The sequence below is a fragment of the Balaenoptera ricei genome, chromosome 1 (assembly GCF_028023285.1).
Source record: "Balaenoptera ricei isolate mBalRic1 chromosome 1, mBalRic1.hap2, whole genome shotgun sequence".
Lineage (NCBI taxonomy): Eukaryota > Metazoa > Chordata > Mammalia > Artiodactyla > Balaenopteridae > Balaenoptera > Balaenoptera ricei.
The window spans coordinates 103,768,008-103,793,836 of record NC_082639.1 but is presented as its reverse complement, the minus strand read 5'-3'; the positions used below and the strand labels follow the sequence as shown (position 1 = coordinate 103,793,836).

The 25,829-nt window shown below is 36.1% G+C and overlaps 1 protein-coding gene across 1 annotated transcript in view; it reads right to left on the bottom strand.

Annotated features, from left to right (window-relative positions):
* MAN1A2 (mannosidase alpha class 1A member 2) overlaps nucleotides 1-25,829 on the bottom strand; it is a 173,839-nt gene that overhangs the window by 102,421 nt on the left and 45,589 nt on the right. The window contains exons 2-3 of the mRNA XM_059928824.1: nucleotides 16,712-16,967; nucleotides 8,150-8,246 (exon numbers count right to left, since the gene is read on the bottom strand). Of these exons, the coding sequence (XP_059784807.1) occupies nucleotides 8,150-8,246; nucleotides 16,712-16,967 (353 nt within the window). The remainder of the gene's footprint in view (nucleotides 1-8,149; nucleotides 8,247-16,711; nucleotides 16,968-25,829) is intronic.

The window sequence follows — 25,829 nt, the reverse complement described above, 5'->3', positions numbered from 1 at the left end:
ATTTATATTGACTTATACAGAATAAAATTTTAAGACGTTATCGGGGTTTAAATTCAGCAAATAGTCTTTCCTTACACAGTTATTGCAATGATTAAATAAAATAAATGTATATTATTTACCTACTACCTTGCCTAGGACCAGTATCTATCTGATAAGTGTTACTACATTAGATGTTCTGAGAAATAAGGTTTAAAAAACCAAGCAGAAAATTAACATCCAACTCATGTTTGATACATGTTCATATTCCAATTGTTTAAAAGGGCTCAGAGTTTACCACTGAGTTTAATATAAAGGGATGGTTACTTGCAGAGAGGATCTAATTTTAATTAATCACTAAATATAATGACTTTTAGTACACTAATGTCTCATTGTGGCATCCACAAAGCAACAGGAACTCTTCAGATCACTCTATAACCTCTGCTGAAGAAATAAACTGTTTCATTAAATGATACCCACTAAATTAAATGTCATATATGAGATCTCTGGTGTCTTTGATTACCTAAAGGAAAATTTTTTTCCATTATTCCTCCATCCCAACATCTCTCAGACCCAGGAGAAATGATTTTTCAGTCATTTTCTTTTTTGACAGAAAACAATCAAGTATCAAACAAATTATAAGAGAAATCATAGTGTTAGAAAAATTCTTCCAGAGTCACAATTTAAAAAAAATGTTATTTGGATTACTGTGGTGTTGCATTACAATTAGTAAAGATGATTGCACTGCATATGACTAACGTATATGCTTTCTGCCCCATTAATATTTTCTTGCTTTCACCTGTTATTTACAAGATATCTATCACACCAAGAAGCATCTAAAATAGGGGAAAGAAGTGAAGACTATAAAGAACAACTTGGTAATTCTCAAGACTTATCCTTGAATTAAGTAAAAGTTGTTAAGTAAGTTAACTCACTCTTTTAAACTGATAAGTTTAACAAGTGAACTGAACTCAAGAAAGGTAGAAAGAACAAATCCAAGTTAAACAAAGCTCTTCCCCAGGGACTTCCCTGGTGGCGCAGTGGTTAAGAATCCGCCTGCCAATGCAGGGGACACAGGTTCAATCCCTGGTCCAGGAAGATCCCACATACCACGGAGCAACTAAGCCTGTGTGCCACAACTACTGAGCCTGAGCTCTAGAGCCCACAAGCCGTAACTACCAAGCCCACACACCACAACTATTGAAGCCCACACCCCCTAGAGCCTGCGTGCCACAACTACTGAAGCCCACACGCCTAGAGCCCGTGCTCCACAACAAGAGAAGCCCACACACTGCAACAAAGAGTAGCCCCTGCTCGCCGCAACTAGAGAAAGCCTGTGCACAGCAAAGAAGACCCAACGCAGCCAAAAAAAAAAACCTCTTCCCCAGACCTCCATCCAGACACACATAATGTTAATTTTTCCCTTGGAACTGTGAATGTACAATATAATTCACTCAATTTACCGAATGAGTCACCTTGGGCATGTTACTTTTTTTTTTTTTTTTAAACATACATAGATAGCACTACTGGAATTTCCCATCCTTTTTCTCCTCCTCTAAAATGTGCAAGTATCAGAATTGGTATTCCGTTGAAGATAAAAAATTACAAATAGGTACCTACCTTCCTTAAAGTAAAACAATGCAGAAAAAGCTTCAAAATACTCAAATAAATGACTAAAACCTCTGTATGTAAATAGAAAATCTATCACATCTGTGTTTTCAAAAGCAACTATAACTAAGTCTTGACTGAAACTTGCCAAAAAATACATGTTGCTTCAAATTATAGTTCCACAGAAATACAACAGTTCCCCCTTATCCACAGGGGATTCATCTCAAGACCCCCACTGGATGCTTGAAAGCCTGGATAGTACCGAACTCTATATATACTATGTTTTTTCTCCTATACACACACAAGTATGATAAAGTTTAATTTATAAATGAGGCACAGTATGAGATTAACAACAGTAACTAATAAAAAAACAGAACAATTGTAGTAATTTACTGTAATAAAAGTTATGTGAATGTGGTCTCTTTCTCTCTCTCTTCCTTAAAAGATCTTATTGTACAAATTTAATGCCTTTTCCATCTTAACTAAGCACTTACTGCACTGTGGCCATAACTTGTACAGTTTAAGGTATAACAGCAAAATTAGCACAGTATTTCCTTCCTCACAATTTCACAAATACAACATTCGTGCTTACCTTAGATCCATCAGCATATGATTTTTTTTTCTTTCCTTATTAAGTCAAGAACTTTCATCTTTTCACTTAAAGCAGCAGTTCCCAACCTTTTTAGCACCAGGGACCAGTTTCATGGAAGACAATTTTTCCACGGGGAGCAGGGGGTGAGGGGGGATGGCTCAGGCGGTAATGTGAGCGATGGGGAGCAGCAGATGAAGCTTCACTCGCTTGCCCGCCGCTCACTCCTGCTGTGCGGCCTGGTCCCTAACGGGCCACAGACCAGTACTGGTATTCAGCCCAGGGGTTGGGGACACCTGACTTAAAGGAAGCACTTACAGCTTCTCTTTAGAAAATCCAAATTGCTGGCATCACTACTGTTGTGCATTGGGGCTATTATTAAGTAAAATAAGGGTCACCTGAACACAAGCACTGCAATAACTCCACAGTTGATCTCATAATCCACATGGCTAGTAAGTGACTAACAAGCAGGACAAAGGGATGGTTCACACCCCAGGCTGGAGGGAGCAGGATAGTGCAAGATTCATCACGCTACTCAGAAAGACACATGATTTAAAATTTATGAATTATTTCTGAAATTTTCCATTTAGTATTTTCAGACCAAGGTTTACTGTAGGTAACTGACTACTGCAGAGGGAAAACAAAACCTTAGATAAGAGGGGACTACTGCACTCAGGTTTTAGAAAGTACCTAAAAAGTTAGGTCCTACTTTTAAAATGAAGGTAGAAAATGAAAACAATAATTAGAAAAAGTAAACCTGAGAGCAACAGCCAGCTCTACCCACCACCAGTCCCTCCCATCAGGAAACTTGCACAATCCTCTTAGATAGCCTCATCAACCAGAGGGCAGACAGCAGAAGCAAGAAGAACTACAATCCTGCAGCCTGTGGAACTAAAACCACATTCACAGAAAGATAGACAAGATGAAAAGGCAGATGGGTATGTACCAGATGAAGGAACAAGATAAAGCCCCAGAAAAACAACTAAATGAAGTGGAGATAGGCAACCTTCCAGAAAAAGAATTCAGAATAATGATAGTGAAGATGGTCCAGGACCTCGGAAAAAGAATGGAGGCAAAGATCGAGAAGATGCAAAAAATGTTTAACAAAGACCGAGAAGAATTAAAGAACAAACAAACAGAGATGAACAATATAGTAACTGAAATGAAAAATACACTAGAAGGAATCAAGAGCAGAATAACTGAGGCAGAAGAATGGATAAGTGACCTGGAAGACAGAATGGGGAAATTCACTGCTGTGGAACAGAATAAAGAAAAAAGAATGAAAAGAAATGAAGACAGCCTAAGAGACCTCTGGGACAACATTAAACACAACAACGTTAGCATTATAGGGGTCCCAGAAGGAGAAGAGAGAGAGAAAGGAGCCGAGAAAATATTTGAAAGGATTATAGTTGGAAACTTCCCTAACATGGGAAAGGAAATAGCCACCCAAGTACAGGAAGCGCAGCAAGTCCCATACAGGATAAACCCAAGGAGAAACACGCCGAGACACATAGTAATCAAATTGACAAAAATTAAACACAAAGAAAAATTATTTAAAGCAGCAAGGGAAAAACAAAAAATAACATACAAGGGAACCCCGATAAGGTCAACAGCTGATTTCTCAGCAGAAACTCTACAAGCCAGAAGGGAATGGCAGGACATACTTAAAGTGATGAAAGGGAAGAACCTACAACCAAGATTACTCTACCCGGCAAGGATCTCATTCAGATTCGATGGAGAAATCAAAAGCTTTACAGACAAGCAAAAGCTAACTGAATTCAGCACCACCAAACCAGCTTTACAACAAATGCTAAAGGAACTTCTCTAGGCCGGAAACAGAAGAGAAGGAAAGACCTACAATAACAAACTCAAAACAATTAAGAAAATGGTAATAGGAACATACATATTGATAATTACCTTAAACGTGAATGCATTAAGTGATCCAACCAAAAGACACAGACTCACTGAATGGATACAAAAACAAGACCCATATATATGCTGTCTATAAGAGACCCACTTCAGACCTAGGGATACATACAGACTTAAAGTGAGGGGATGGAAAAAGATATTCCATGCAAATGGAAATCAAAAGAAAGCTGGAGTAGCAATACTCATATCAGATAAAATAGACTTTAAAACAAAGAACGTTACAAGAGAGAAGGAAGGATGCTACATAATGATCAAGGGATCAATCCAAGAAGAAGATATAACAATTATAAATATATATGCACCCAACATAGGAACACCTCAATACCTAAGGCAACTGCTAACAGCTATAAAAGAGGAAATTGACAGTAACACAATAATAGTGGGGGACTTTAAAACCTCACTTACACCAATGGACAGATCATCCAAACAGAAAATTAATAAGGAAACACAAGCTTTAAATTACACAATAGACTAGATAGATTTAATTGATATTTATAGGACATTCCATCCAAAAACAGCAGATTACACTTTCTTCTCAAGTGCACACGGAACCTTCCCCAAGATATATCACATCTTGGGTCACAAATCAAGGCTCAGTAAATTTAAGAAAATTCAAATCATATCAAGCATCTTTTCTGACCACAATGCTATGAGATTAGAAATCAATTACAGGGAAAAAAACGTAAAAAACACAAACACATGGAGGCTAAACAATACGTTACTAAATAAGCAAGAGATCACTGAAGAAATCAAACAGAAAATCAAAAAATACCTACAGACAAATGACAATGAAAACAAGATGATCCAAAACTGATGGGATGCAGCAAAAGCTGTTCTAAGAGGGAAGTTTACAGCAATACAAGCCTACCTCAAGAAACAAGAAAAATCTCAAATAAACAATCTAACCTTACACCTAAAGGAACTGGAGAAAGAAGAACAAACAAAACCCAAAGTTAGCAGAAGGAAAGAAATCATAAAGATCAGAGCAGAAATAAATGAAATAGAAACAAAGAAAACAATAGCAAAGATCAATGAAACTAAAAGCTGGTTCTTTGAGAAGATAAACAAAATTGAAAAACCATTAGCCAGACTCATCAAGAAAAAGAGGGAGAGGACTCAAATCAATAAAACTAGAAATGAAAAAGGAGAGGTTAAACAGAGACTGCAGAAATACAAAGCATCCTAAGAGACTACTACATGCAACTCTGTGCCAATAAAATGGACAACCTGGAAGAAATGGACAAATTCTTAGAAAAGTATTACCTTCCAAGACTGAACCAGGAAGAAATAGAAAATATGAACAGACCAATTACAAGTAATGAAATTGAAACTGTGATTAAAAATCTTCCAACAAACAAGAGTCCAGGACCAGATGGCTTCACAGGTGAATTCTATCAAACATTTAGAGAAGAGCTAACACCCATCCTTCTCAAACTCATCCAAAAAATAGCAGAGGAACGAACACTCCCAAACTCATTCTATGAGGCCACCATCACCCTGATACCAAAACCAGACAAAGATACTACAAAAAAAGAAAATTACAGACCAATATCACTGATGAACATAGATGCAAAAATCCTCTACAAAATACTAGTAAACAGAATCCAACAACACATTAAAAGGATCATAAACCATGATAAGTGAAATTTATCCCAGGGATACAAGGATTCTTCAATGTATGCAAATCAATCAATGTGACACACCATATTAACAAACTGAAGAGGAAAAACCATATGATCATCTGAATAGATGCAGAAAAAGCTTTTGACAAAATTCAACACCCATTTATGATAAAAACTCTCCAGAAAGTGGGCATAGAGGGAACCTACCTCAACATAATAAAGGCCATGTATGACAAAACCACAGCAAATATCATTGTCAATGGTGAAAAACTGAAAGCATTTCCTCTAAGATCAGGAACAAGACAGGATGTCCTGTCTCGCCACTATTATTCAACATAGTTTTGGAAGTCCTACCCACAGCAATCAGAGAAGAAAAAGAAATAAAAGGAATACAATTGGAAAAGAAGAAGTAAAACTGTCACTATTTGCAGATGACATGACAAATCGGAAAAGAAGAAGTAAAACTGTCACTGTTTGAAGAGAATCCTAAAGATGCCACCTGAAAACTACTAGAGCTAATCAATGAATTTGGTAAAGTTGCAGGATACAAAATTAATGTACAGAAATCTCTTGCATTTGTATACACTAATGATGAAAAATCTGAAAGAGAAATTAAGGAAACGCTCCCATTTACAATTACAACAAAAGGAATAAAATACCTAGGAATAAACCTACCTAGGGAGACAAAAGACCTGTATGCAGAAAACTATAAGACACTGATGAAAGAAATTAAAGATGATACCAACAGATGGAGAGATATACCATGTTCTTGGATTGGAAGAATCAACATTGTGAAAATGAGTATACTACCCAAAGCAATCTACAGATTCAATTCAATCCCTATCAAATTACCAATGGCATTTTTTTTACAGAACTAGAACAAAAAATCTTAAAATTTGTATGGAGACACAAAAGACCCCGAATAGCCAAAGCAGTCTTGAGGGAAAACAATGGAGCTGGAGGAATCAGGCTCCTGGACTTCAGACTATACTACAAAGCTACAGTAATCAAGACAATATGGTACTGGCACAAAAACAGAAATATAGATCAATGGAACAGGATAGAAAGCTCAGAGATAAACCCACGCACCTATGGTCAACTAATCTGTGACAAAGGAGGCAAGGATATACAATGGAGAAAAGACAGTCTCCTCAATAAGTGGTGCTGGGAAAACTGGACAGCTACATGTAAAAGAATGAAATTAGAACACTCCCTAACACCATACACAAAAATAAACTCAAAATGGATTCAAGACCTAAATGTAAGACCAGACACTATAAAACTCTTAGAGGAAAACACAGGAAGAATACTCTTTGACATAAATCACAGCAAGATCTTTTTTGATCCACCTCATAGAGTAATGGAAATAAAAATAAAAATAAACAAATGGGACCTAATGAAACTTCAAAGCTTTTGCACAGCAAAGGAAACTACAAACAAGATGAAAAGACAACCCTCAGAATGGGAGAAAATATTTGCAAATGAATCAATGGACAAAGGATTAATCTCCCAAATATATAAACAGCTCATGCAGCTCAATATTTAAAAAACAAACAACCCAATCAAAAAATGGGCAGAAGACCTAAATAAACATTTCTCCAAAGAAGACATGCAGATGGCCAAGAAGCACATGAAAAGCTGCTCAACATCACTAATTATTAGAGAAATGCAAATCAAAACTACAATGAGGTATCACCTCACACCAGTTAGAATGGCCATCATCAGAAAATCTACAAACAACAAATGCTGGAGAGGGTGTGGAGAAAAGGGAGCCCTCTTGAACTGTTGGCGGGAATGTAAATTGATACAGTCACTACAGAGAACAGTATGCAGGTTCCTTAAAAAACTAAAAATAGAATTACCATATGACCCAGCAATCCCACTACTGGGCATATACCCTGAGAAAACCATAATTCAAAAAGACACGTGCACCCCAATGTTCATTGCAGCACTATTTACAACAGCTAGGACATGGAAGCAACCTAAATGCCCATTGACAGACGAATGGATAAAGAAGATGTGGTACATATATAGAATGGAATATTACTCAGGCATAAAAAGGAATGAAATTGGGTCATTTGTAGAGACATGGATAGATCTAGAGACTGCCATACAGAGTGAAGTAAGTCAGAAAGAGAAAAACAAATACCGTATACTAACGCATATATGCGGAACCTAGAAAAATGGTACAGATGAACTGGTTTGCAGGCCAGAAATTGAGACACAGATGTAGAGAAAAAACATGTGGACAACAAGGGGGGAAAGTGGCAGGGGGGCGGGGGGGTGGTGGTGGTGTGATGAATTGGGAGATTGGGATTGACATATATACACTAATGTGTATAAAATGGGTAACTAATGAGAACCTGCTGTATAAAAAAATAAATAAAATAAAATTCAAAAAAAAAAAAAGAAAAAGTAAACTTACCAAATATATTAGTGGAGTGTCCTTTCCTTGCAATAGGTCTCAGTTCATTATGTCCCCATCCATATATCCTGTAATTATCCCATGCATGTTTCATCATCTGAGAAAGGAAAAATTATAACCCATCAATTTATATTTTTCACAGACTGTTATCTTTATATTTCACATAATTTAGAGATTCTATTACTATATCCTTACACATTCTCCCGTATCTCCTACTTTAGTATATTATTCTATTAACACCTGTATCAGTGTGAAAACACACATAACCATGTTTACCTTTAGTCTACACAACAGAACAAAAAATTAGGTGTAATACAAAAACTGTTTTTATTGGGGAGAAAGGTGTCTATTTGGCATTCTTTCCTTTTAGGAACTGCCAATCCTTTTGGAAACGGCTCTCCTTCCCTCACTGTGATTATGACAAAGCTGTCAAAAAGTGGCTCTGATTCCACAACCAATTAACACAGCCTGGCTAGAGTATCCATAACCTTTAGACGACAAATCAGCAAACTCTTCCTATAAAGTAAATATTTTAGGCTTTGCAGTCCATAAGTATGTATAGCAACTACTAAACTCGGCTGTTGCAGCATAAAAGCAGCCCTAGACAATACATAAACAAATGGGCATGACTGAGTTCCAATTAAACTGTATTTTTAAAAAATAAAGGCAGCCCTAGACAATACATAAACAAATGGGCATGACTGGGTTCCAATTAAACTGTATTTTTAAAAAATAGGCAGTAGATCGAATTTGGCCAGCAGGTTGTAGTTTGCCAACCCCTGACCTACACAAAGTGATTGAGTACATGTGACTCAAATAAAGGCTATCAAGTCCTTTCATACATATTGTTATAGACACCAGCAGACAGAGGGACTCTCATTTTGCAATCTCAAGATCTATGTAGTATATAATCCTGGAGCTGATGGGGTCTAACTCTCTCCCAACATGTAGAAACTAAATAACAAAAGAAAACAGAAAAAGACATGCATATTATTGACAATAACATCTACAGACTTGGATTCAGCCAAACTAGAGCCCCTAAGCTAAAAAATATTTTTATATCAATTAGTTTGAACTGAGTTTCTTACAAGCCAGGGAGTACTAAGCTACACAATAGCAGAGTATTTAATTATATATTAGTTGAATTATGTAATAGTAGCCTGTGGTATATCAAATATAATATTCATTAAAAAATTTATCAACTTGTTTTTTGCAGCCAGCATTACTCAGACACCAAAGCTAGGCAAAGACATTACAAGGGAATTAAAAACCAATATATCTCAAAAGCACAGATGCAAAATTCCTTAACAATTCCTTAACAAAATGTTACAATATATAAAGAGGATACTACACAATGACCAAGTGCAGTTTAACCCAGGAATATAAGTCTAATTTAACATTCAAAAACCCATCACTATAATTCACCATGTTAACAGAATAAACAGAAAAAAATCATACAATCATCTTTTTAGATGTAGAGAAAACATTTGACAAAATTCAATACCAATTCATGAAAAAAACTTTCAGTAAACTACAACTATAAGGCAACAGCCTCAACTTAATTAAGGGCATCTTCAAAAAAACCTACAGCTAACATCATACTTAATGGTAGAAGACCCTACTCCTAAAGTTGAGAACAAATCAAGTACATCTATTCTCACCACTTCTTTTCAGCAAAGTACTGAAAGTCCTAGCCATGGCAATAAGAAGAAATAATAGGCATAAAAATCAAAAAGGAAAAAGGAAAAGTACCTCTATTCACAGATGACATGACTATGTACAAGGAAAATCCTAAGCAATCTTAAAATAAAAAGCCACTAAAACTAGAAGATGACTTCAGTAAATAAGATACAAGTTCAGCAAACTAAAATAAATTATATTTCTATATGCTAGTAATGAACAGAAATGGAAATTCAAAAACAATTCCATTTATACTAGCATCAAAAAACATGAAATAGAACATGTGCAAGAACTATACACTAAGAACTACAAAACACTGCTGAGAGAAATTAAAGAAAACTTAAATAAGTGGACAGATATGCTCAGGGAATGAAAAAGTCAATACTGTTAAGATGACAATTCTTCCCAAATCATCTACAGATTCAATGAAATCCCAATCAAAATCCCAGCAACTTTTTATTTTCACAGAAAAGCTAATTCAATAAAGGCAAAGGACTTAGAATGGCCAAAACTATTTTTAAAAGAACAAAGTTGGAGGACTTACCTGATTTCAAAACTGAACTATAAAAGTTAATCAACAGTGTCATATTCTCATTAAGGACAGGAATATAGATTAATGAAATAGATATGAGTCCAGAAAGAGACTCAACATCTGTTGAGTCAATTGATTTTGAACAAAAGTGCCAAGGTAATTCAATCAAGAAAGGATAATCTTTTCAATAAATAATGCTGGGAACACTAAAAAGCCCTATGGGGAGAAAATGAAGCACAACCTTTACTTCACACAATAAACAAAAAAAATTAACTCACAACAGATCACAGACTGAAATGTCAAAACTAAAACTAAAACATATGCCCACAAAAAGGCTTGTACACAAATGTACATAGCAACTTTATTCATAATAGCCAAAAACTGGACCAAAGGTTGAACAAATGTTCAACAGGTGAATGAATAAAACAAATCATAGTATAGCCATACAATGGAATACTACAAAGAAAATAAAATTACCTTTATTGCAATATACATAGATGAATCTCAAAAACATGCTGAGCCAAAGCCCAGAAACAAAATATCACATACCTTATGATTCCATTTCACTGAAACTCTAGAAAAGACAAATCTAATCTATAATGATTAAAAATGGACCAGCAGTTGCCTGGGGCCAAGGAATGGGGTAACTGCCTGAAGAGGGGCACAAATAAACCATTTTGAGATTACGGACCTATTCACAGCTTGATCGCCACTGTTGTTACACAAGTATATACATCTGTCAAAACTCATCAAGCTATACTCTTAAAATAAATACATTTTATTGTACATAAATTATGTCTCAATAAAGTTGAATTTTTAAAAAATCTAATAGCCTGTCCTATCTTCCCCACTTTCCTTTCCTTCCACTTTCCTGAGCCAATTACTTAAATTCTTTCACCTGTTTTTCTATTTACCACTGTATTTCTAAGTACATGTTTTAGTGCTATTTCTTGATTTTAAAGAAAGTTTTAGCTATTTACTATATTCCCCTATAGTTAAGATAATTTAGCTTTCATATACACTATCAGCTCACCTCCACATAAACTTCCCCACATATGTTCCCTGGCTCACATCCTTCCAATGTAGTTAACAACATGTTTTTCTTACAATTACTATATTATTTTGTTCAACTTTTGTTTTCCTTGCTGGTAACTACCGGTCTGAAGTGGTGGATATTTTTGTTGATGTAGTTTTAAATGTAACAATTATTAATTTACTTCCAAATTATACTTGAGTTTCAAAACTTGTCTCAATATAATTAAATACGTCAGATAAACCATCAGTTCCATCTTATTCTCTGATAAATCCTTCCTGAGGTTCTCTATCCTCTTAACTCTAACCTGGACTTCCATTCTCTCAACCTGAAGCACAGCCATCATCCTGCTGAATCCTGAGACTGACCTTCCTTTCTCTCTCTAGTGACAGATCCTGTTTCCAAAATCGCTTATCTTCCTATTTTTTATGCTGAAGCATATTTTCCAGTAGCAATCTGAGAAAACATCTAAAAATATCTTTACCCTCAGATTTGATTCATAATTTGGCTGAATATATAATTCTTCCTAAGCCTTAGCTCCATTCTCTTCCAATTTCTAATATTATTGTTGAGGAATCTAATGTGCCATTATGTACAATCCAAATCTTTCGGGTGAAACTATTTTTTTCTCTGTGAAATTTTAGGATCTGTTTTTTATGCCTCTCTTTCTAAAATTTCAGTAGGAACCTTTGAATTGTTTCTTTGACTTCTTCCCCTCAATTTTCCCTGTTCTTTTCCCAAAACTCCTAATTAATCACTTGTTAGATGTTCCAGATTGATCTTATTATTTTTCTTGTTTTCTTAATCTTTTGTCCTTCCAAGAGATTTGCTCAATGTTATCTTCCAACTCTTCTACTGAATTTTTTAATGTATCAATATCTTTAATTTCCAAGAACTTTCTTATTCTGTAAATGTTCCTTTTTATAACTTATTCTCATTTCATGAATTTAATTTTTTGGCATCCTAAAGATATTAATTCTTTTTTGATATATGTATTCTGCTCCCTGTATGGTTTCTGTATCCTCTAAATTCCTTTCTTCCATTTGACTCATGTGAGAAACTTTCCTTACATGTCTAGTGATCCGTGGTTTGCTCTTCACATATGAGTGAAGCACTTACAAGATAATCAAAGGTTGTCAGTGAAGAGGCAAGACTTATTGACTGAGCCTCATCTTAGGGAGCTCAGGTGAAACCCAGGGGTGTTTCACTGAGGAATAGACTAGGTCTTTCCTCTTGGGCCAGTCAAGTCTCCCCAGAGAGAAGTCCTTCATTTTCCTGCTTATTGAAATTAAACCTGGCTGCCAGAATTCGAAGAGTTGAGCAGGATAAAGTTGTCTCAATATTCAGAATCCATTTTTCACTTAATTCCCTCCAACCCTACCACTCGCTTTTTTCTTTTTTTTAAACATCTTTATTGGAGTATAATTGCTTTACAATGGTGTGTTAGTTTCTGCTTCATAACAAAGTGAATCAGTTATACATATACATATGTCCCCATATCTCTTCCCTCTTGTGTCTCCCTCCCTCCCACCCTCCCTATCCCACCCCTCTAGGTGGTCACAAAGCACCAAGCTCATCTCCCTGTGCTATGCAGCTGCTTCCCACTAGCTATCTATTTTACCTTTGGTAGTGTATATATGTCCATGCCACTCTCTCACTTTGTCCCAGCTTACCCTTCCCCCTCCCCGTATCCTCAAGTCCATTCTCTAGTAGGTCTGTGTCTTTATTCCCGTCTTGCCCCTAGGTTCTTCATGACTTTTTTTTTTTTTTTTAGATTCCATATATATGTGTTAGCATACGGTATCTGTTTTTCTCTTTCTGACTTACCTCACTCTGTATGACAGACTCTAGGTCCATCCACCTCACTACAAATAACTCAATTTCATTTCTTTTCTTTTTATGGCCACTTCACTTTTTAGAATGACCTCTGCCCTTTCCCCTCAGCCACACTTGGTATTCCCAAAATCTAGATCTTCCCTAATTCATCCATCCAAAAGTAAACTTTTGGTCTTCTTTTGGGGAAGGGAGGATAGCAGCTAGGATGCTTAGGCTAGAGAACTAGGGATCTAAGGTTTAAGAGCTCTTTAAAAACTTTCAAATAATCCTTTTCCAGCTCTATTTTATACCCCTGCCTTCAGAGGTAAATGGTGTTTCTAATTCTTGAAACTTTCAGATATTCTGCAGGTATTCACATCACCTTGCCTCTTGTTAGCTTCTTCCCCTGCAGGCTTAGATCCCAACTTTCTCTGCTTACTAAGTCAGTAACCATAATGTTTAACAGGAGCCTACACAGGGATTCTTAATATGTTGTATGTTAATTTACAAGAACCCTGGATAATATGGTATGCTCTACAGGATTCACTTAGCAGGTCTGGTTGTCCAAACCCTGCACATCCTCAAAAAAGGTCTGGCCTGTACCAGGCTCCTGGAAAGTAACCTCTAAACGTTTATTATCCTGCCTGTTAAGAGTATCTTTGTTTACATGAAGCCTTGGGCCATGTCAGATAGTTTATGCTAAAACGTGATTTATGGTGGGGACCTTGAACCACACGGTATCAGCATGACCTCTGGAGGGGCTGAAGAACTAAGATTAGCCAACCCCACATAATGAACTCTTGATAAAAAATCTGGACACCAAGGCCCGGGTGAACTTCCCCCGTTGGCAATACATCGTGCACATTGCCACAAATTATTTCTGGAAGAATTAAGCGCTGTCCGTATTACTCCACTGGGAGAGGACAACTAGAAGTTTGTACCTGGTCTCTACTGGACTTCGTCCTATGTGCCTTTTCTGTTGATTTTAATCTGTATGTTTTCAGCTGAATACACCAAAACCATGAAGGCAACAGTTTTGCTAAGTTCTGTGAGTACTCCCAGTGAATCACTGAGCCTGTGGGTGGTCTTGGGTCCTCTCAACACACACTGTTACCTATCTGAATTATTATGTACATCAGACAGTATTTCAATAAATTCTAATGACATCTAAAAAAAAGGTCAGGAATCTGAAAAGAAATGTATCAAAGTCCTCAACACTGTCCAAAGAAAGTGCCTCAAGCAGCCTGAGTATAAAACATAGAATCCAAAGGTGAGGTAAATCAGAGGACATATTTTATACCAATTCATAAGGCCACGCTTAAAATACCTGCAAATCTTCCATATTCATTACTAGAATATATCCAAATAGATATCTATTTGAACTAAACTTATTGTCTTATTTTATGATGAACAATAGATTTGAAATATTGTTGATGCTATTACACTCTAACAAAGTCTTTTTCTTCATAAGCAATACAACTACAAACTCCACCCAGAATTAGCAGGAGTTCTAATTAACAAAGTTCTACTAAAATATTCACTAGATTTCCTCTCCCTCTGGTATTCTCTTTACCTCCAAATAACTCCTAGAATAACAAATTGACAGACTTCTGAGACCAAAAGAAATTTCAAAAATGTTGAAATCAATCCTTCCCTACTCTTCAATCCACTGAGACTCTTTGGAAAGATGTGTTCTTAATCTGCAGTATCGTATCACAACAGGTTCCTTGAAAGATGGCAGACATAATGTTAACTCTTCAGAAACATGTTTATGAGAAGATTTACATAATATCTAGCAGAGTTCCTAGTAACTAAACACTTAAGAAATTCCTTATTAAATGATAAATTGTTATGGATCTATTCTACATTATTTATAAAATACTGAACATCAAAAGATCTCTGAACACAGGGTGAGTAATGTAACTATCCAAACAACATTATATCAAAAATTTTAAGTATTCTATAATTATAATCGATATTAAGAGAGTTTTAGCTCTTACTGCCAACTTCCAAACTGAACTACAATTTTGACCTCAAAACAAACAAGATCAAAATATGACACCATAGATGGTACAAATACAGATAGATATTGGGTTGGGTGGCCAAAAGATTCATTCAGTTTTTTCTGTAAGATGGCTCTAGTAGCGCTTAGTTGTCTTTAACTTCATTCCAAACAATTTTATTAGATTGTATGGTGACAGCTCTCATGTCAGTGTTCATTAAAAAAAAAAAAAAAAAACTGGTGAATTTTTGTGCAGCCATTTTAATATTGATGATGGAAGAAATAAAGCAACATTTTTGGCACATTATGCTTTATTATTTCAAGAAAAGTAAAAACGCAACTGAAACACAAAAAAAAGATTTGTGCAGTGTATGGAGAAGGTGCTGTGACTGATCAAACGTGTCAAAAGTGGTTTGTGAAGTTTCATGTTGGAGATCTCTCGCTGGACGATGCTCCACAGTTGGGTGGACCAGTTGAAGTTAATGGCAATCAAATCGAGACATTAATTGAGAACAATCAATGTTATACCACGCAGGAGATAGCCGACATACTCGAAATATCCAAATCAAGCATTGAAAATCGTTTGCACCAGCTTGGTTATGTTCATCGCTTTGATGTCTGGGTTCCACATAAGTTAAGCAAAAAAAAAAACTTCTTGACCATATTTCCACATAGTAATTCTCTACTTAAACATAATGAAAATGTTCTGTTTTGAAAACAAATTGTGATGGGCGATGAAAAGTGGATACTGTACAACAATGTGGAACAGAAGAGATTGTGGGGCAAGTGAACTGAACCACCACCAACCACACCAAAGGCCGGTCTTCATCCAAAGAAGGTGATGCTGTGTATATGGTGGGATTGGAAGGGAGTCCTCTATTATGAGCTCCTTCCGGAAAACCAAACGATTAATTCCAACAAGTACTGCTCCCAATTTGACCAAACTGAAAGCAGCACTCGATGAAAAGCATCCGGAATTAGTCAACAGAAAATGCATAGTCTTCAATCAGGGTAACCCAAGACCACATGCGTCTTTGATGACCAGGCAAAAACTGTTACAGCTTGGCTGGGAGGTTCTGATTCATCCGCCGTATTCACCAGACATTGCACCCTCTGATTTCCATTTACTTAAGTCTTTACACAATTCTCTTAATGGAAAAAATTTCAATTCCCCGTAAGACTGTAAAAAGTACCTGGAATAGTTCTTTGCTCAAAAAGATAAAAAGTTTTGGGAAGATGGAATTATGAAGTTGCCTGAAAAATGGCAGAAGGTAGTGGAACAAAACGGTGAATACATTATTCAATAAAGTTCTTGGTGAAAATGAAAAATGTGTCTTTTTTTTTTTACTTAAAAACCAAAGGAACCTTTGGCCAGCCCAAAGATAGATAGATAGATAGATAGATAGATAGATAGACAGATAGATAGACAGATCATTTAAATCTAGCCAAACACATATCCATATCCATAACCACCCCATATCACAAATCTCAGATTATTACCTCTTTAATTTTTTCCCTTTTCTCTCTTAGGTCATTATCTTCTGGGTCTCCACCATGTGTTCCTATAAGGTTTGGTATAGGAGCTGCTGGCACTGGCTTTTTCTCTTTTGTCTTCATTTCTTGGACTACCTTATTTTTCTCTGTCTGTATTTCTGCTTGGATTTCCTCTCTTGACTTTTTTAATTTTTCTTTTGCTTCTTCCAAAGCCTTCTCATGATCAGCTCGAATTTTATTTCTCAAACGTTCTTCTTCTTCCCTATAAGAAGAGGAGAAAAATAAACATAAAACTTAAAGTTTCCTCCACCAAACCCTGATAGTTGTTTTCTACTCCTGCCATTAAAAAGAATGATCCGTGAGAGAGACTTGGATCTACCTGCCTGAAGAAGAGGATAAATATATCTTAGTATGAGAAAGAAAATGAGCTCTAGATGCTGAAGAGCAACCACCTCACACAGTGGAGAAAAAGGGAACCTAGAAAGTTACAATTTAAGGGCCAAGTGAAAACAGAAAATAGCAATCAATAACTTACTTATTAACTTATTAATTAACTTATTAATCAATAACTTATTAGTAGACACATGAGGAAAAAAAAAAGAGAGAGAGAAAAGAGAGACCAGTGAAATACTAGATGGGGGAGAGAAAATAAAAAATAGAAGTAAGTATCAAGAGGGGACCAAATAATAAACAACAAGTTCCTACAGTATAGCACAGGGAACTATATTCAATATCCTATAATAAACCGTAATGGAAAAGAATATGAAAAAGAATATATATATGTATAAGTGAATCACTTTGCTGTACACCAGAAACTAATACAACATTGTAAATCAACTACACTTCAATTAAAAATAAAGAAAAAAGCTTAAGTAAATAAATAAATAAGAGCATTTCATAAACTGACGTGAAGAGGGGACAAAATATAAACATAGGGTCAAAGAAAGAGAGAGAAGCAGAAAAGATAAGAGGATGGGAAATTTTTTATTTGTTAAATATACATCATACACTTCTAAAATTTTGGAAGTTCCATAGATCTTGTAACACAATGGTCCAACTGATGTGAGCATGACCACTTAAAATTCTCTTGAGCCCTTGTTAAAAATACAGATTCCAATTTAGCAGGTCTGTATGACACCCATGAATTTGTATTATTAAGAGCTCCTCTGATAATTCTGGTGTGCATACAGGTTTGGAAACCACTACTGCAGTAGATACCTGCTGGGTTTCTACCCAGCCCTGAATCTTTTCTCCACCTCCACCCCAATCCACATGAATGAATATAGGAGTGGTAGTTATTATTTTCCAAATCATCCAATGATGACTACTCTAAGGGGGTCACCAAAGTTACCTCTCCAGAAACTGAATTCAAACTCTGGACTTACAACATTGCTGGTGAGACTGTAAAACAGTACAGCCATTTTGGAAAACTTTAGCAGTTTCTTTAAAAACTAAACACGTAACTATCACAGAATCCTGCAATTGCCCTGGACATTTATCCCAGAGAAATTAAGGCTTATGTTCACACAAAAACCTATACACAAGCCAGTTACAAAAAGACAAATACTATATGACTCCAATTATATGAGATTCTTAGGGTAGTCAAAATCATAGAGACAGAAAGTAGAATGGTGGTTGCAAGAGGCTAGGGGAAAGGAAAAAATAGGAAGTTACTGTTTAATGGGTATAGAGTTTCAGTTTAGCAAGATGAAAAGAGTTCTGGAGATGGATAGTGGTGACGGTTGCACAACAATATGAATGTATTTAATACCACTGCACTGTACATGTAAAAATAGTTAAGATGGTAAATTTTATGTTATGCATATTTTACCACAATTTCAAAAATTGGGGGGGGGGATCCTATACAAAAATGTTTATAGCAACTTTACTCATAACAGGCAATAACTGGAAGCAACCCTTATGTCTTTCAACAAGTAAATGGTTAAACAAACCACTTTATACTGTGGTATAGCCACACTATGGGAATACTACTCAGCAATAAAAAGAAACCATTCGTACACACAACTTGAATGCATTTCAAAGGTATTATGTCAGTGAAAGGAGACAGTCTCAAAAGTTACATTCTATATGATTCCTTTTACTTGACATTCTCAAAAAGACAAAAATAGAGGGATGATGACTATATTAGTGGATGACACAAGTTACGGATAAGGGGAGAGGTTAACTATAAGGGAATAAATACAGGACAGTTTTTCTGGATTATAGCATTGTTATATATCCTATTTCAGTGGTTACCCAAATGTGAACATGTGCTGAAAATCACAGAACTGTATATCAAGAGAGAAAAAAATCAATTCACAGCCTAGTATTTAAAATAAAATGTTAAATGTTTAGAGAAAAAGAAAATTGGATACCTTGCTGTGAAAAGGGGCTGATGAGGAAAACAGAGAAAAGAGGAGGAATCACAGCAAAGCCCGAGAGTCAGGGACAAACAAGGTCATTTGGGTAGCAAGAAAAAGTCCATAGGGCCTGCAGACAGACTGGATATAAAAAAAAGTATGGGGCTTCCCTGGTGGCGCAGTGGTTGAGAATCTGCCTGCTAATGCAGGGGACACGGGTTCGAGCCCTGGTCTGGGAAGATCCCACATGCCACGGAGTGGCTGGGCCCGTGAGCCACAACTGCTGAGCCTGCGCGTCTGGAGCCTGTGCCCCGCAACGGGAGGGGCCGCGATAGTGAAAGGCCCGCGCACCGCGATGAAGAGCGGTCCCCGCACCGCGATGAAGAGTGGCCCCCGCTTGCCGCAACTGGAGAAAGCCCTCGCACGAACCGAAGACCCAACACAGCCAAAAATAAATAAATAAATAAATAAATTAAAAAAAAAAAAAAAAAAGAGTCTGAGAGGTTGTATAAAAAAAAAAAAAAAAAAAAAAAAAGTATGGCAGAGAGGAGCCAAGGTTGGTCCCAGTGTGCATCCAAGGGTAATCTTGGGCTGATCTGTTCAGGAGACTCAGGCAGATGAGGGCATCAGCAGCAGACAGGTGCTGAATAAAGTCTTAGATAAGATAACCAAGGTAAATACAGGCAGGTACCACCCAATCGCCTTCCAATCCCCCTCCCCCTCCTTACCAACAGAAAACATTGCGCCTAGGCCTAGAAAACAGATCCAAGAAGAATCATTTTGTAGTTGGGGAAAAAGTACTTGAAGTAGAAGTACTTAAGCAAAAAGTCAGGAGACAAGGATTCCAGTTCCAGCTCTGCCCCAAACTCACTCAGCAACCTGGCACAAATCACTCAAAAACCTCTAACATCAGTACTTTCTTCAATAAAAATAGGAAAACAAATAATACTATCCTAATACACTTGGCTACACTTATCCAAGGTAAGTACAAGTATTTAATAAATTGTAATTTTCTATACAAACATAAACCATTAATTATATCAAATCCTCCAATCTCTTTGTTTCAAAATACAAGTGAATGCAGCAATCCCCACAACTTACCAAAGAATGTACTTTATTCCTGCTTTTCCTTTCTTCCTTAAGAACATCTTTCCACAATAATCATTTAGTAGCACCATGAGTTTTCTTTCTAGTTTTTTCCCCTATATATCTCAAATTTTTATTTTCATTTTGATCTCTTTTCAAGGAGCTCCTCGAATTTTGCTTTAGTGTCCAAATTTCTAGATTTTAAATTACACCAGCTGGATCAAATGTTCTGGATGTTTATTTTCACCTGAATGATCTTTCTTTTACTTACGTGTTTTTAAGAATTTTTTTTAACTTTGATATCTTCAACAGATAATCATGTTGAACTTCCATTTGCAAATGTCTCTTGCTTTTCTTCAGTGCCTTATATCCTTCTATGTAGTAAAGAATTTGGCCTTGCCCAAAGAGAAGTCTGGCCTTGTCCTCAGCTTTTGGGAGGTAATCTGTCAAACTTCATAGAAGTGTCCTTGTTTATGGTGGGTGCTGGCCACACCAGATTTTAGGATGGGGTTGGCCACATCCAATAGTCCTAGGGTGGGGGCTGGCCATGCTAAAAAAATCCAACAATACAATTTAGGGTAAGAGTTCTGGGTCACAAAGTATGAGCCAACATGGAGACTGAGTTCAACTACGTGGGAAATCAATTAATCATGCCTTGAAAACTCTGGACGCCAAAGCTCACATGAGCTTAGGTGGGTGGCAACACATACTGTCACACATTGATGCTGGGAGAGTAATGTCCTGACTTTACAAGAAGAGGACACCAAAAGTTCCACATTTGGAACATTCCTGGAATTTATCCTATGTGCTTCTTTCCCTTGGCTGATTTTAAACTCCATCCTTTCTCTGTAATCTATAATCCTTTCATGAGTGTAATAACTTTCAGTGACTTTTGTGAGTCCTAGCAAATTATCAAACCTGAGGGTGGCTTTGGGAGTCCCCTGAAATTTCAGGTGGTATCCGAAGTAAGGGTGGTCTTGTGGAGGACTGTGCCCTCAAACTTTGCAGTTTGGCTAACTCTGGGCACCATCCAAGGCTTCCAAAAAATAACTAATCTTAAATCTACAGGTTCTCATGAGATTTGAAATTACTTTTTCAATTATATCCTATGTGTAATAGTTAAATCACTTTTTGATATCCCATAAGTAATATTAGGTTTGGGGTTTTTTTAGTTGTTGTTGTTGTCTCATTTTGTTTTGTTTTTGTTTTTTCCTTCCACACACCCTTGACCCTTGAAAATCAAAGGCAAATGACAAAACTAATAATTGTTGTTGGGTTAGATATACCAGGCACTGACTTAGTCAACTACTTAGATTATCTTATTTAATCCTCATACCAATTTATGAGGCATCTTATATTTAACACTGTTCTCCATCTTATTAGGAAAACACTAAAGCACAAAGAGAAAAAGGAATTTGCTCAGGGTCACAGAGCTAGTAAGTAGAGAGCCTAGGTACAAACACGTGCATTTTGACTTCTTAAACTATGCAAATACTGCCTTTCACATAAAAGATGAATTTTATTTAAGAGATTGTCTCTACTGTGTAGACACTGATACCTTTCTCTCAATATCTTGCTCCCTTCCTCCTTAGTCTTAGAGCCATCAATTTTTAGCTAAGCATATGCTCCTGCAAAATAAAAATTCTATTTTTCAGCTTCCCTAACTGAAACTGCCCTATAGATCAGAAACAGACTTCTACTTTGCTTAAGCTTAAGCCACTATTATTTTGTGATTTTTATGGCTGGTGAATGACCTAGTCTTTACTGAGCCACTCTCCACCCTAGATGTTCTCTTTCCCTGAGACTCTCGTTAGTATCTGAGGGCTGATTGGCCAGAAATAAACTAACCAAGTAATACATTTCCTTCTCCAATTAGAGTGTTTAAATAAATCATGTTTGGAAACATACTGAAAGACAAATACAATCCTAGATTACAGAAGAATAGATAAAATTACATTGAAATCTTGTTTGGCAAAAATTTAGGTGAATATACATTTCCCTTTTATATTCACTGCATCCTTCTTTACTAGAGCTTTACTCTTCACCTACAAGCATGAAGTCTCATCCACCCTTAAAAAATTAAATAAATAAAAACTTCCCTCAAAACTGCCTCCAGCTCCACCTTCATTGGTGTCCCCCTCCTTCCTTTTACCACGATACTTTTTCAAAGAGTACTACATTTGCTGTTTCCACTTTCTCTAACCTCACATCACTCTTCTATCCACCACAGTTAAAAACTGATAGCTAAGTTTTTCCTTCCTTTGAACTCCCTCCTTCTCACACCTGCCTTTCAAACAAGCCTCTAATCATTGGCTTTACCATCATCGATGCACCCCCAAAATGTTGTATTCCATCCACGTTTCTGTTCTTACTCTATATACCTTCCTATTCAACATCATCCAGCTGTATTTCCTCAACTATTATATCAAAATATTTATAGTCAGCCTTTTCCATGTTACTAAGTACTCCAGATCCAAATTTCTAACATCATGTAAGACACTTGCCAAACACCTCTAATTTAACATGCCCAAAACAGAACTGAATGATTACCATGGAAAAAGGACAATCACAGGCTAAGCTCATTCATGAATACAGATTTTTTTTTAATATTAGCAAAGTTATCAGTAACATTTAAAAAATAGAAAAATAAATTCATCATAACTAATTGGACTTATCCCAGAAGTGAGAATAGTTTAACATCAGAAAATTCTATCCACGTAATTTAGCTATTATTAAAGAAAAACTGTACAAAGTAGAAACAGAAAAGTGACAAAATTCAACACCCATTCTTAAAACTCTACAGCAAAGGAGAAAAAGAGAACTTCAATCTAATAAAAGATATCTTCCAATACCTAGAGCAAATATCATTCTTCATAGTGAAACTTTAGAAGCGTTTCCTTCAAAATGAGAGAAACAAATAAGGATGCTCACTATCACACTTCTATTTGATTGTACTTCTAGCCAGCAAAGTAAAACAAGAGATGAAAATAAGATTAAAATATAAGAAAAAAATTAAAGCTCCAAAAAAATGCCTTCTATGACAGATAACATGCTTTTTATATAGAAAATCCAAAGAATCTACAAATTATTATAAATAAAAGTACAAAAAGGAAGGGAAAGAAACTAACAGACAGAAGGTACTCAGTAATTTCCTTCTCTTCCTACTCATTGGGTCTCATCTTTCTAAACTCCAAGCATTTAAACTTCTGTTGATAACATTCTTTCCTCATATTGATAGAAACACTTTTTACATCAGCTTTCATTCACATCCATTATTTCATTGCTAAGATTTCCAGGCCCTGTTCTTTGACCTAGATTTAAGAAACATGAGAGCCCTTAAAGACTTTGGCATATATTAACTACCCTCAACCATTATAAGGGAATTTTACTAAACTGACTCTTACTAATCTCCAAATTCTATGAAAACTCACCAAAGCCCTTATGAAGTGACTTTTTAAAAAATGCTGAATAAATCAACAATGTAATTCTATCTTTTAAAAGATAAAAGACAATGCCCATACAATGGCCCTTGTTTTTAATAACAAGGTTAGATACTAAATAACCTTTCAAACACCCTAAATTTTAATAACACCCTAAAGATATTTCAGAGGATCCAGGAAAGCACAACAAAAATAGCTGAAACAGTTATGTAAATAGCTACTTATGTACAAGTATAGGCCAAGAATGGTTTTAGGAAACAACTATAGGAAAGTGAGCAACCAGTACAGAAAATACTCAAATAACAGTATTCTACAGAGCTCAGTGGCAAGTGCCTAAAGGAATTAAGCCCTTCCGAAGAGAAATGTCACTCCTTCAATGTCATGAATAACTCTTTAAACTCAAAGTAACCAAGAGGTATCAACCATTTTAAGGGAGTTGTTCACAAATACAGTCTAAGATGATTTGCAATAGCAAATTAATATATCCCATTTGCACAGAATAACATTGTCATATAAATAACAAAGAACTTTCTGAATGTTACCCTTTTAAGCAAAATCATGTATTCTTCTGATGTACTGATTTATAGTTAAGAACCAAACAACACAAATTCTATCACACTTGGGCTCACAAATTCTATAAGAGTGAATCCCATTCTTAAGAAAACATGTTAATAGAAAAGTCCAACTGTTTCTCAATACAAGCAATTGTCAGCCACCTGAAAGAGGATGAAAGCAATTCAAGGTAAAACACAGAGAAATTCACTGACCCTCAGCTTCTACACCAAATCCAATTACTCTGGTCATGTAGCTCCCACAAAATACCAACTTCTTTAGTGTTCTCACTTTAATAAAGCAGTTGATGAACCATCAACACAAACTCACTGTCTCTATCTTAAATTTAGTTAGATACAGGTCATTTATGTGGCTATTAAAAGATTTTATTTACATAAAGAGCTGTTACAGATTAATCTAACTTGGGTTTTAGGGGATTTTAGTTTGAATTAATTGTAATTTCAGGTTAAAAATTATCAGTCATTGAATTAACTTCAGCCTAACTCAATGATAATCAACAAATATTTACCAAATGTGAGTGGCATTGAGCTAGATGCAGGGAATATAAGAAAAATAAGACACATTATTTGCCCACAGGAGTTCACAATCTAATAAATATGTAAACAAAGTAAGCACCAAACAAGTAGAACACAGCAGAGGAAGTAAATAACTACAGGTGAGGTACCAGGGGACCATAGGTTAGATAGAAGAGGTATCTAACAGCACAGGCATTTTCTAATAAGCACACGAGTACAACCTGAAAACAGATTTACATAGGAAATAGCATTAGAAAGGCATGATCTTCAAATAGAAATTAAAAGAAAAAACCAAGTTTGCCAGGCAGATCAAGAAAATAAGGGCATACTAAGCAGAGAAGGGATAGTGTACAAAGATACGGAAGAAGCAACACAATACACCAGTTAGGAAATAAGTTGGTATGGCCACTAGGGTATAGTGTGCAGGGTGGAGAAGGGTGCAGTAGCATAGAATAGACTGGGCATAATAAGGAAGACAGAGAAGACAAAAGCTCAATCATGAATAGAACTTGTGTTGCAACCAGAGGACAAAAGCAAACCATTAAAATACTTCTAATTGAAAATGGCATACCTGTACTTAAATCTTCAGAAAAACACCTCCTCAGGATTGACTTGGGGGAGGAGGCAGAAAGGGAGATGATACAAGGCTGGCAGAACGAAAGGGAGTTAGGTGATCACAGCAGCCACCCAGGCAAAAAATGACCAAAAACTAATAAAATCCATCTAGAGTAGATGTGGAGAAGGACCAAATATCAGTGACCTTAGCAAGTCAAGACCAGTAAGTTTAGGTAAATGATTAAACATGAAAGGGAAAAGAAGTTAAGGATGATAGGTTTTCACTATAGTGACTAAATAGAAAGGAGTACCATTAACTAGACAGAGACTAGAGAACAGGTGACTTGGAATAAAGGCAAAGAATAAGAAAGAATTATTAAGTATGGTTTTTAGACACACTAAGTTTAAAAGGTCAGCAAAGCACACAGGTTAAGACGTCCAGGTCTGAAGACATGGATTTGGAAATCATCAACCTACTGGAGGCAGCTAATGCTCCAACCTAACTGTTCACTTATATGGGTGAACTTTATGGTATGTAAAGAAAACTTCAATAAAGATGTTTATTAAAAAGCGGGAGCAACTTATATTGATATCA